The sequence below is a fragment of the Triticum urartu genome, chromosome 7A (assembly GCF_056163025.1).
Source record: "Triticum urartu cultivar PI428250 chromosome 7A, HENAU_Tu73, whole genome shotgun sequence".
NCBI classification, from domain to species: domain Eukaryota; kingdom Viridiplantae; phylum Streptophyta; class Magnoliopsida; order Poales; family Poaceae; genus Triticum; species Triticum urartu.
In genome coordinates this window covers 751,936,011-751,946,869 of record NC_141879.1, presented here as the reverse complement: position 1 = coordinate 751,946,869, position 10,859 = coordinate 751,936,011, and the positions used below count along the sequence as shown (strand labels likewise).

The 10,859-nt window shown below is 46.2% G+C and overlaps 1 protein-coding gene across 1 annotated transcript; it reads left to right on the top strand.

The window, feature by feature from the left end:
- Nucleotides 1-2,211: 2,211 nt before the first annotated feature.
- On the top strand, nucleotides 2,212-10,542 carry LOC147962823 (uncharacterized). The gene is made up of 4 exons (XM_087534319.1): nucleotides 2,212-4,090; nucleotides 8,067-8,329; nucleotides 9,232-9,453; nucleotides 10,480-10,542. Exons 1-4 carry the CDS (start codon nucleotides 2,212-2,214, stop codon nucleotides 10,540-10,542), a joined length of 2,427 nt encoding a protein of 808 aa, XP_087390445.1.
- Nucleotides 10,543-10,859: the final 317 nt, after the last annotated feature.

The window sequence follows — 10,859 nt, the reverse complement described above, 5'->3', positions numbered from 1 at the left end:
TTTCAGGTGTGGTTGAATTGACAACTCAGCTGGTAATACTTGAGAATATTCTTTGGCTTCCCTTGTGTTGAATCAATAAATTTTGGTTGAATACTCTACCCTCGCAAACTGTTGCGATCCCCTATACTTGTGGGTTATCAAGAACTTTTTCTGATGCCATTGCCGGGGAGCATAGCTCTATTCTCTGAGTCACTTGGGATTTATATCTGTTGATCACTATGAGGTATTTAAAAGATCAAAGAACCAAGATTATTCCCTCAGCTACGAGGGGAGTTAAGGAACTACCATCTAGCTCTGCACTTGATTCACCTTCTGTTTTGAGTAAACTTGCGACACCTACACCTGCTGTTGATTCTGATATGTCGCATGTTATTGATGATGCCACTTCCGCTATGCATGATTCTTATGATGATACTACTTCTCTGCTTGATAATAATGTGCCATTCAGTGAATTTCATGATGAACAACTTGCTAGGGTCAGATAGAATGGAACTACTGAAACTGATGATATTAATGAAAGTGATGATGAAAATTCTCCCCCTATATATGAATTTCCTGTTGTGCCTGAGGGTTATGTTATGGATGAAGAGACTGCTAGAAACTTTCTTGCTTGCAATGATAGATATGATCTTAAGAAACTGTTGGCTAAGCTAAAAGAAAAGTCTTTGAATGCTAGAATGAAATATGACCCTGCTTTTGCTACTTCACCTATTTGTGTTACTGATAAGGATTATGAATTCTCTGTCGATCCTGAGTTGATTACTTTGGTTGAATCTGATCCTTTCCATGGCTATGAGTCTGAAACTGTTGTGGCACATCTTACTAAATTGAATGATATAGCCACCCTAATTACTCACGAGGAAAAAATTCTCTATTACTATATTCTTAAATGGTTCCTTTCTCGTTAAAGGATGATGCTAAGATATGGTTTAATTCTCTTCACTAGTAGAAAAGGGGGCAATGGTCGAGGCCGGTCCAGCCCATTAGTCCCGGTTCAATCCAGAACAGGGACCAATGGGGGCATTGAACGCGGTTCTTGAGCCCCGGGGGCCGGCCGGGCCACGTGGGCCATTGGTCCCGATTCGTCTGGACCTTTTGGTCCCGGTTGGTGGGTCGAACCGGGACCAATGGGCCTCGCTCCTGGCCCACAACCATTGGTCCCGGTTGGTGGCACGAACCGGGACCAAAGGCAACCCTTTAGTCCCGGTTCACACGACCAACCAGGACCAATGGTGGTGCCTATATATACCCCCCGCTCGCGAGCAGAGCACTCCCAGTTCTCTGTTTTTCGTGGCCGGCGAGGGGAGAGCTTTGTGGTGCTCTATCTCACCTCCTATGCACACGAGGTGTTCGATGGAATGCCCGAGCCACACTACTTAAGCTTTCTCCCCTCCAAGCTCGACCGCCAAGCTCCATTTTCCTCAATATTTGTCTAGGTTTAGCGGTCCGTCACGCCCCGTCCCCGTCTTCACCGTAGTCGATCACCCGCGCCGATCTCATCGCCGGCACCACCATGGTGAGCCTCTTGTTCTTATATTCTTTCTGAAAGGAAAAATATTCTTACTTGTATGTTTAGATAGATACTTGTATTATTTTCTTACTTTTATTATTGCATCTTATATTGTGCGATGGTTTTGGTATCCGCCCCCGTCGGCCCTCGTCCTGTCTATGATTCGGATGTGGTATATATTATCTTTTCATAACTATTGGTTCATTTATTGTTTATGACAATTATGCCGACCAACATGACATAGATTTTATTTATCTAGGAGGTTGTTGAACCGGAAATTCCAACCGACCCTATTGTCGAGAGGTTAAATTTAGTTGAAGAAGAAAACAATTTCTTGAAGGAAAAAATTAGAAAAATTGAGGAGGAGAAGATGATATTGGAGTTGCATGTTGCGGATGTCGTCGATGATCACAAGATCAAGATGGATGCAATGCGCTTGAAGATTAGAAAGATTAGAAAATATGCCATTCATACCGAGGCTTGGTATCATTATGCCGTTGGATCAGTTGTTACATTGGTTGCGATTATGATCATATTTGTTTTCGCATTGAAATGTTTTACATAGTTATAGTGTATGGTTTAATTAATTTTGATGCTCTGCAGAGCTTTATGTTGTTAGATGAGAACTATGTATGTACTTTGGTTTTAATGTGATGATGAACTTCTATTAATTTGGTCACTTCATTATATAATGCACGCAGATGAACCGGCAATGGATGTACGGTTCAAGACACACCTCCGAGTACATGAAGGGCGTGCATGATTTTCTCGAAGTGGCTGAGGCAAACAAGCAGAATGGTTTTATGTGTTGTCCATGCCCTATATGTGGGAATACGAAGTCTTACTCTGACCGGAAAATCCTCCACACCCACCTGCTTTACAAGGGTTTCATGCCACACTATAATGTTTGGACGAGGCACAGAGAAATAGGGGTTATGATGGAAGACGGCGAAGAAGAAGAGTACGATGACAACTATGTGCCCCCTGAATACGGTGATGCTCCTGAAGATCAAGAGGAGCCAGACGATGTGCACGATGATGCTGCAACTGGCGAAGCTGCTGAAGATCAAGAGGAACCAGACGATGTGCCCGATGATGATGATCTCCGCCGGGTCATTGTCGATGCAAGGACGCAATGCGAAAGTCAAAAGGAGAAGCTGAAGTTCGATCGCATGCTAGAGGACCACAAAACAGGGTTGTACCCCAATTGCGAAGATGGCAACACAAAGGTCGGTACCGTACTGGAATTGCTGCAGTGGAAGGCAGAGAATGATGTGCCTGACAAAGGATTTGAGAAGCTACTGAAAATATTGAAGAAGAAGCTTCCAAAGGATAACGAATTGCCCGACAGTACATACGCAGCAAAGAAGGTCGTATGCCCTCTAGGATTGGAGGTGCAGAAGATACATGCATGCCCTAATGACTTCATCCTCTACCGCGGTGCGTACAAGGATCTGAACGCATGCCCGGTATGCGGTGCATTACGGTATAAGATCAGACGAGATGACCCTGGTGATGTTGACGGCGAGCCCCCCAGGAAGAGGGTTCCTGCGAAGGCGATGTGGTATGCTCCTATAATACCACGGTTGAAACGTCTGTTCAGAAACGGAGAGCATGCCAAGTTGATGCGATGGCACAGTGAGGACCGTAAGAAAGACGGGAAGTTGAGAGCACCCGCTGACGGGGCGCAGTGGAGAAAAATCGAGAGAAAGTACTGGGATGAGTTTGCAAGTGAGCCAAGGAACGTATGGTTTGCTTTAAGCGCGGATGGCATTAATCCTTTCGGGAAGCAGAGCAGCAATCACAGCACCTGGCCTGTGACTCTATGTATGTATAACCTTCCTCCTTGGATGTGCATGAAGCGGAAGTTCATTATGATGCCAGTTCTCATCCAAGGCCCTAAGCAACCCGGCAATGACATTGATGTGTACCTAAGGCCATTAGTTGAAGAACTTTTACAGCTGTGGAATGGAAACGGTGTACGTACGTGGGATGAGCACAAACATGAGGAATTTAACCTAAAGGCGTTGCTGTTCTTGACCATCAACGATTGGCCCGCTCTCAGTAACCTTTCAGGACAGACAAACAAGGGATACCACGCATGCATGCACTGTTTACTTGACATCGATAGTATATACCTGGCAAGCTGCAGGAAGAATGTGTACCTGGGCCATCGTCGATTTCTTCCGACCAAGCATCAATGTCGAAAGAAAGGCAAGCATTTCAAAGGCGAGGCAGATCACCGGAAGAAGCCCGCCATGCGTACCGGTGATCACGTTCTTGCTATGGTCAATGATTTACACGTAATATTTGGAAAGGGTCCCAGCGGACTAGTTGTTCCGAGTGACGCTGGGGGACACGCACCCATGTGGAAGAAGAAATCTATATTTTGGGACCTACCCTATTGGAAAGACCTAGAGGTCCGCTCTTTGATCGACGTGATGCACGTGACAAAGAACCTTTGCGTGAACCTGCTAGGCTTCTTGGGCGTGTATGGGAAGACAAAAGATACAGCTGAGACACGGGAGGACCTGCAACGTTTGCACGAAAAAGACGGCATGCCTCCAAAGCAGTATGAAGGTCCTGCCAGCTATGCTCTTACCAAAGAAGAGAAGGAAATCTTCTTTGAATGCCTGCTTAGTATGAAGGTCCCGACTGGCTTCTCGTCGAATATAAAAGGAATAATAAATATGGCAGAGAAAAAGTTTCAGAACCTAAAGTCTCATGACTGCCACGTGATTATGACGCAACTGCTTCCGGTTGCATTGAGGGGGCTTCTACCGGAAAACGTCCGATTAGCCATTGTGAAGCTATGTGCATTCCTCAATGCAATCTCTCAGAAGGTGATCGATCCAGAAATCATACCAAGGCTAAGGAGTGATGTTGTGCAATGTCTTGTCAGTTTCGAGCTGGTGTTCTCACCATCCTTCTTCAATATCATGACACACGTCCTAGTTCATCTAGTTGACGAGATTGTCATTCTGGGCCCCGTATTTCTACACAATATGTACCCCTTTGAGAGGTTCATGGGAGTCCTAAAGAAATATGTCCGTAACCGCGCTAGGCCAGAAGGAAGCATCTCCATGGGCCATCAAACAGAGGATGTCAACGGGTCTTGTGTTGACTTCATTCCTGGCCTTAAGAAGATAGGTCTCCCTAAATCGCGGTATGAGGGGAGACTGACTGGAAAAGGCATGCTTGGAAGGGACTCAATAATATGCAGGGACGGATATTCTTGGTCTCAAGCACACTACACAGTTCTACAGAACTCTACCTTGGTGACCCCGTATGTTGATGAACACAAGAACAGTCTGCGCTCCAAACACCCGGAGCAGTGCGACGACTGGATTACATGTGAACACATCAGGACTTTCAACAGTTGGTTGGAAGCACGTATCAGAGGTGACAACACTGTTTGTGATGAGCTGTACTTGTTATCCAGGGGACCATCTTCGACTGTTACGATTTGGAAAGGATACGAGATAAATGGGAATACATTTTACACGATTGACCAAGATGAAAAGAGCACCAACCAAAACAGCGGTGTCCGCTTTGATGCAACAACCGAGAGGGGAAAGGACACATATTATGGTTACATAGTGGACATGTGGGAACTTGACTATGGACATGATTTTAAGGTCCCTTTGTTTAAGTGCAAATGGGTCAATCTGTTAGGAGGCGGGGTACATGTAGACCCACAGTACGGAATGACAATAGTGGATCTGAAAAATCTTGGGTACACTGACGAACCATTTGTCCTAGCCAATGATGTGGCACAGGTTATCTATGTGAAGGACATGTCTACCAGACCAAGAAAGAGAAAAGATAAGGAAGCGAATACGTCATACGATGAGCCAAAGCGCCACATAGTTCTTTCAGGAAAAAGGGACATCGTGGGAGTGGAGGACAAGACAGACATGTCTGAAGATTATGAAAAGTTTCATGAAATTCCTCCCTTTAAAGTCAAGGCTGACCCCAGCATCCTGATAAACGATGAAGATTATCCATGGTTATGGCGCAATAAGCAAATGACACAAGCGAAGAAAAAGTGAAGACTTTCTCCCGCAACTATTATGATGATACCATGCCAATTTTGTAACTGACGAGTATGATACCATTGTCCGTTTTGTACATGCAAATGCTATGTGTGGGTCAATTTATGATAGCATGCCAACTTTCAACTTTTTCAGAGTTCATTTGAAATGCTTTAATGTCTTATGGTTCGGCCCACGTAATAATTAAAAATAGCAACAATAAGTATTTTGTTGTAAGTAGAAACAAAATAAAATAAATAAAGCAAGAAAGAAAACAAAAAAACAAAAAAAGTGTTTTCAAATTTGAAAAGTAATGGCACTAACAGAAAGTTTATAATTTTCCTAAAACTAAAAGCAAAAAGAATTAAAAAATAAAGCAAAAAACAAAAGAAAATAAATAGTGCAGAAAACAAAACAAAAAAACAACAATAAGTATTTTGTTGTAAGTAGAAACAAAATAAAATAAATAAAGCAAGAAAGAAAACAAAAAAAAGTGTTTTCAAATTTGAAAAGTAATGGCACTAACAAAAAGTTTATAATTTTCCTAAAACTAAAAGCAAAAAGAATTAAAAAATAAAGCAAAAAACAAAAGAAAATAAATAATGCAGAAAACAAAACAAAAAAAACTGGAAAAAATAAAAATAGCAACAATAAGTAAAGAAAACAAAAAAACAAAAAAAATGCCACCTACTGGGCCCACACGGCCTGAATACGACTTGAATCCCTACTTTGGGCCAAGATTCAGGCCCGCAGTAGGCCTAGAAGGCCCATCAGGTAAAGCAGTAGCTAGTAGGCCCGTAAGCCTGCAATGGAGAGGAGCTCGATAGGGGTGCGGTAGTGGGGCTTATAAACCACTGCGCGCCCCTCTCAACTAGCGAGGTGGGACTAAACTTTGGCCCCGATGCGGGCAGCACAAGGGTCTTTGGTCCCGGTTGGTGGCACCAACCGGGACTAAGGGGGGGGGGGCATTGGTCCCGGTTGGTGCCACCAACCGGGACTAAAGGCCGCAGCTTCCCGCCCTTTGGGCTACCGAAAAGAGGCCTTTGGTCCTGGTTGGTGGCACCAACCGGGACTAAAGGGGGCATTAGTCCCGGTTGGTGCCACCAACTGGGACCAATGCTCCTTGTATATAAGTAGCACTTCGCAGTTTTGCAGAGTTCATCGCCACCAGTTGCCCCCCGACGACACCGAGCACATCGTCGCCGCCAGGCTGCCCCGACGCCGCCCGCCGCCCCCGCCGTCGCCGTCGTCGTCGCCCGCACCCGTCGTCGTCGCCGGCCTCCCTGAGCCCGCGCCGTCCTCCCCGAACCCGCGCCCGCCATTGTCGCCGCTAGGCTCTGCCCCGTCGCCGTCGCCCGCCCCCGCGCGCCGCGCCCCGAGCCCCTGCCCCGTCGCCGTTGCCCGCCCCCGCGCGCCGCCACCGCTGTGAGCCGCCGCGCCGCACCGGCTCTGTTTTTTTTTCATTTTTATTAGTTTAAATTTTTTGTTCAATGTATATATATGTGTATGTATGTGGCTATATATATAATGTATGTGTGTATTTATGTGGCTATGTGTATGTAGATGTTCAAAAATTGTTCAGAGCATGTTTTTGTTCATATATGTATTTTTTGTTCATATGTGTATTAATGTTTTCATATATGCAAAAGATAGATTTTTAGAAAAGTTAGGTTTTTTTTTGTTCATAGATTTTTTGGTGATATTAATTATTCTAGAATATGCAAATGTTTGTATATTCATATGAACAATGCATTAGGCAAAACCTTTGTTTTTTTTCGAAATTTTCTATTTGAACATTTTTTTTAAAACAAGCAATACTAAAAGAATGAGAGGAAAAAGGAAAATAAGAAGAGGAAGAAAGGAGAAAAAGAGGAGAGGAAGAAAAGGAGAAATAAATAAGAAGAGGAAAAAAGAAGAAAAAGAAGAGGAGAAGAAGAAAGGAATAGAGGAGAAAGAAGAAAAAATAGAAGAAAAAAATTCTATTTTTTCTTCTTCTCCACTTTTTTTTCTTCTTTTTTTTCTTCTTCTTCTTCCTTCTTCCTTCTTTCTCTTTTCTTCCTTTTCCTTAATTATTTTCCTTTCTCGAGGGAGAAGAAGAAAAAGAAGAGGACAAGAAGAAAGAAAGGAATAGAGGAGAAAGAAGAAACTTCAACACGAGCTAGGGGGTGGTACCGATACCCCCTCCCCGATAACTCTCGAGGACACCCAAACCCTAGAGAGAAAACGATGTTGGTCTCCTACCCCCTCCCGCCGCGCCCCTACCCGACAAATTAACTCTCTCGACGCCACCCAAATTTATCAAGTTAAAAGAGCGTTGTCATCGAGGCCACCCCAAACCCTTGAAGCGTTGTGTCGAGGCGACCCCAAACCCTAGAGAAGCAGCGTCGAGGCCACTAACATGATTCGTTATTGTGATTAGCTAGCTAGTTCTACGTTTTCCACTAATATATTTATATATATATATATATATATCCATCTGTACCATGTTTGAATAATAATTGACATGTTGTAAATATTTGCAGAAACTATGGAGCACTCCCGAGACGAAGAAATAGAAGCGATGTTGGGGGACATAATCGCAAATGGAAGTGATGATGTTGCGTCATTTCTCCTCGACACCGATGGTCAGCTGGATGAAGAAGAGGGCTATGTTTATGATGGCTTCGACCCATTAATGCCGGTACAAGAGGAGGACTATGTTCATGATGGCTCCGGTGACACAATGGAGGTACAAGACGAAGGAGACCGTGTTGACTGCTCCGGTCACCGAACCGAGTCCGGCCAGGTATATATATATATATATATATATATTAGTTAAGCCCGTGCTGACTAGTTAATTGATGCATCCATTGTTTTGGTATATGTACACATATTAATTACTGTCGTCTTTCTTCCTTATAATTTTTAGCCCTCCGGATCGAGCACAACTTCGGTAAGGAGACAAGGCCCGAAGAAAAAGTTGAGCTCGGATGAAAAGTTTGAGATCATAGAAATCGCGCCCGACGGCGAACCGATTGAACCCATTCGGACAAGGAAGGCATTTTCTGCTCAGTGCGGGGTTCTTGTTAGGGACAAGATCCCGATCAGCATCCAGCAATGGTATAAGCCTGCTAAGGATGAAGACCCTGAGGTGTCTTATGTCAATGATATGCAGAAAGAAGATCTTTGGACTGAGCTGAAGGCAAATTTCACCCTACCGCCAGAGGAGGATCCGGAGAAGCCAGTTAAAGAGCAATTAATCAAGTCTTGTGCTCTTAAGAAGATGGCAGGCCTAATGAGGAGGTGGAGGAAAGAGCTGAACCAGTTTGTTGAGAAAAAAAGACACCAGAATTCATCGGCAAATATGAGAAGATCAAAGATCACTGGCCCGCATTTGTGGCCCACAAGACATCTGAAAAGAGTAAGAAGATGTCGGAGACAAACAAGAAAAATGCTGCGAAGAAGAAGCTTCACCATCGCACGGGGTCAGGTGGCTACCTCAAAGCCCGGCCTAAGTGGTCCAAGGCTGAGCATGATCTGCTTGAAAAAGGGATAGAACCAGAGACAATGCGCTGGCCAGACCGTTGCCGGACTTGGTTCTTCGGGGCTGGCGGAACCTTGGACCCTGTAACAGGGAAGTGTCAGTGGACGGACGAGGAACTGCAAACACCAGTCAAGAACCTTCGACACTATATCGATGCAGCGCAGCAAGGGACGTTCCTTCCAAACAGGGAGAAGGACGAGCTCACAATGGCCCTTGGGAATCCCGAGCACCCTGGACGGACACGAGGCACGCCAGGCTCCATTCCATGGAAGGTTGGTTTTCCGGACGCAGGGGGTTACAAAACCCACGAGAGGAGGAAGAAACTGGAGCAGGACCAAATGCAGGCGCTGCACGAAAGGGTAATGGGGCTAGAGGAACGAGAAGAGGTACGAGAAGCAGCAGATTGCAACAAACGACCTGTCGAAGCTTCCCCCGAAGCTACCCCGCCATCTCAGCGGAGAAGCAGCGTGGCTTCCACCGAGCTGCTTCAGCCGGAGCATGTCTTGACGGGTCCTGCCAGCTATCCCGTGGATGGTATCACGGAGTCTCAAAATTGCCACATTATGGCGCGATGGATGAATTTGAAGGTCAAGGCGGCTGTTGGCCAAGTTTATCCTAGTGGACCCGGCACAACTTATCACTGCCAGCCGATTCCAGAAGGATTTGCTAAGGTGATGGTGGATGAAATAACGGAGGGATTTGAGGACCTCGTGCTTGAGCACCCTACCGGTGAAGGGGAGACTAGGCTGGGTTCTACTCTGAAGACTCCATGCCTATGGCTGAAGGAGCTCATCAACCTTCTGAACTGGACGCCTCCGCCTCCGCCTCCTCCTCCGGCGAGTCAGGGCACTCCGCCTCCTCCACCGCCTCCTCCTCCGGCGAGTGACGATCAGGGCACGCGTGGCAGCACTCCGCCTCCTCCACCGCCTCCTCCTCCGGCGAGTGACAATCAGGGCATGCGTGGCGGCACTCCGCCTCTTTCTTCGGCGCGTGGCGGCACTCCGCCTCCTCCTTCTCCGCCTCGCCAGCAAGGGCGGAAGAGACCCGCCGCCGCCCCGGCTGCTCCGGCGCGTCGTAGTCCTTCTCCTCCGCCTCGTAAGCAAGCACGAAAGAAGACAGACACCGCAGCCGCCCCGTCTACTCCGGCGTCTAGCAGCACAAGAAGAGAGAGGCAATACAGATACGGTCCACCTCTAAAGCCTCTAGAGAAGTTACCGTACGAGAGGACCAAGGAGGAAAACAATACGATCGTGCAGGCCCACGTGAAGGAGTTCTTTGAAAGGGTGAAAGCAAAGAGACATCCACCTCCGGAGGAGAAGGTAGATCCGGTGAAAGCAAAGCGCACTCTCGATGCCCTGAGGAAACCACCAAAGTCTCCGCTGAGAACCAACTATGAGCGCATTACTGAACAGACATATCTGCAAGCCAAGCGGTCGGGAACTACTGTCAGTGATAAAAGGTTAAAAGAACAATGAGCAAAGGGGAAAAAATTGCCCAGCTCGGCGAACAAGCACAGCAATCGTGCCCCCCGCTCAATGTGTCTAATCCTCCGGGGACAGTGGCCGGTTATGGCAATCTTGAAGATTACCTGCCTGACGATGCACTTCCTGATTTCATGGAGGTGGACGTATTCAGATACGAGTACGGGAAGCCTCTCGTCAAAGATGAAAAATCTCTGACAACAATGATGCGAAGATTCCATAGTTGGTACATGAAAACCTGCAGAGAGTCTGAGGGGACGAACAGTTTGTATCTGAACATTAAAGAGGAGCACGACCTCGTTTCAAATGAT

Excerpts from the sequence above, each read along its gene's own strand:
- LOC147962823 (XM_087534319.1), top strand. The coding sequence starts at position 2,212 with ATGAACCGGCAATGGATGTACGGTTCAAGACACACCTCCGAGTACATG. Across the intron at positions 4,091-8,066 it reads GCCTCCAAAGCAGTATGAAG|AAACTATGGAGCACTCCCGA; the intron begins GTCCTGCCAGCT and ends AAATATTTGCAG. Across the intron at positions 9,454-10,479 it reads GGCTAGAGGAACGAGAAGAG|ACATATCTGCAAGCCAAGCG; the intron begins GTACGAGAAGCA and ends ATTACTGAACAG.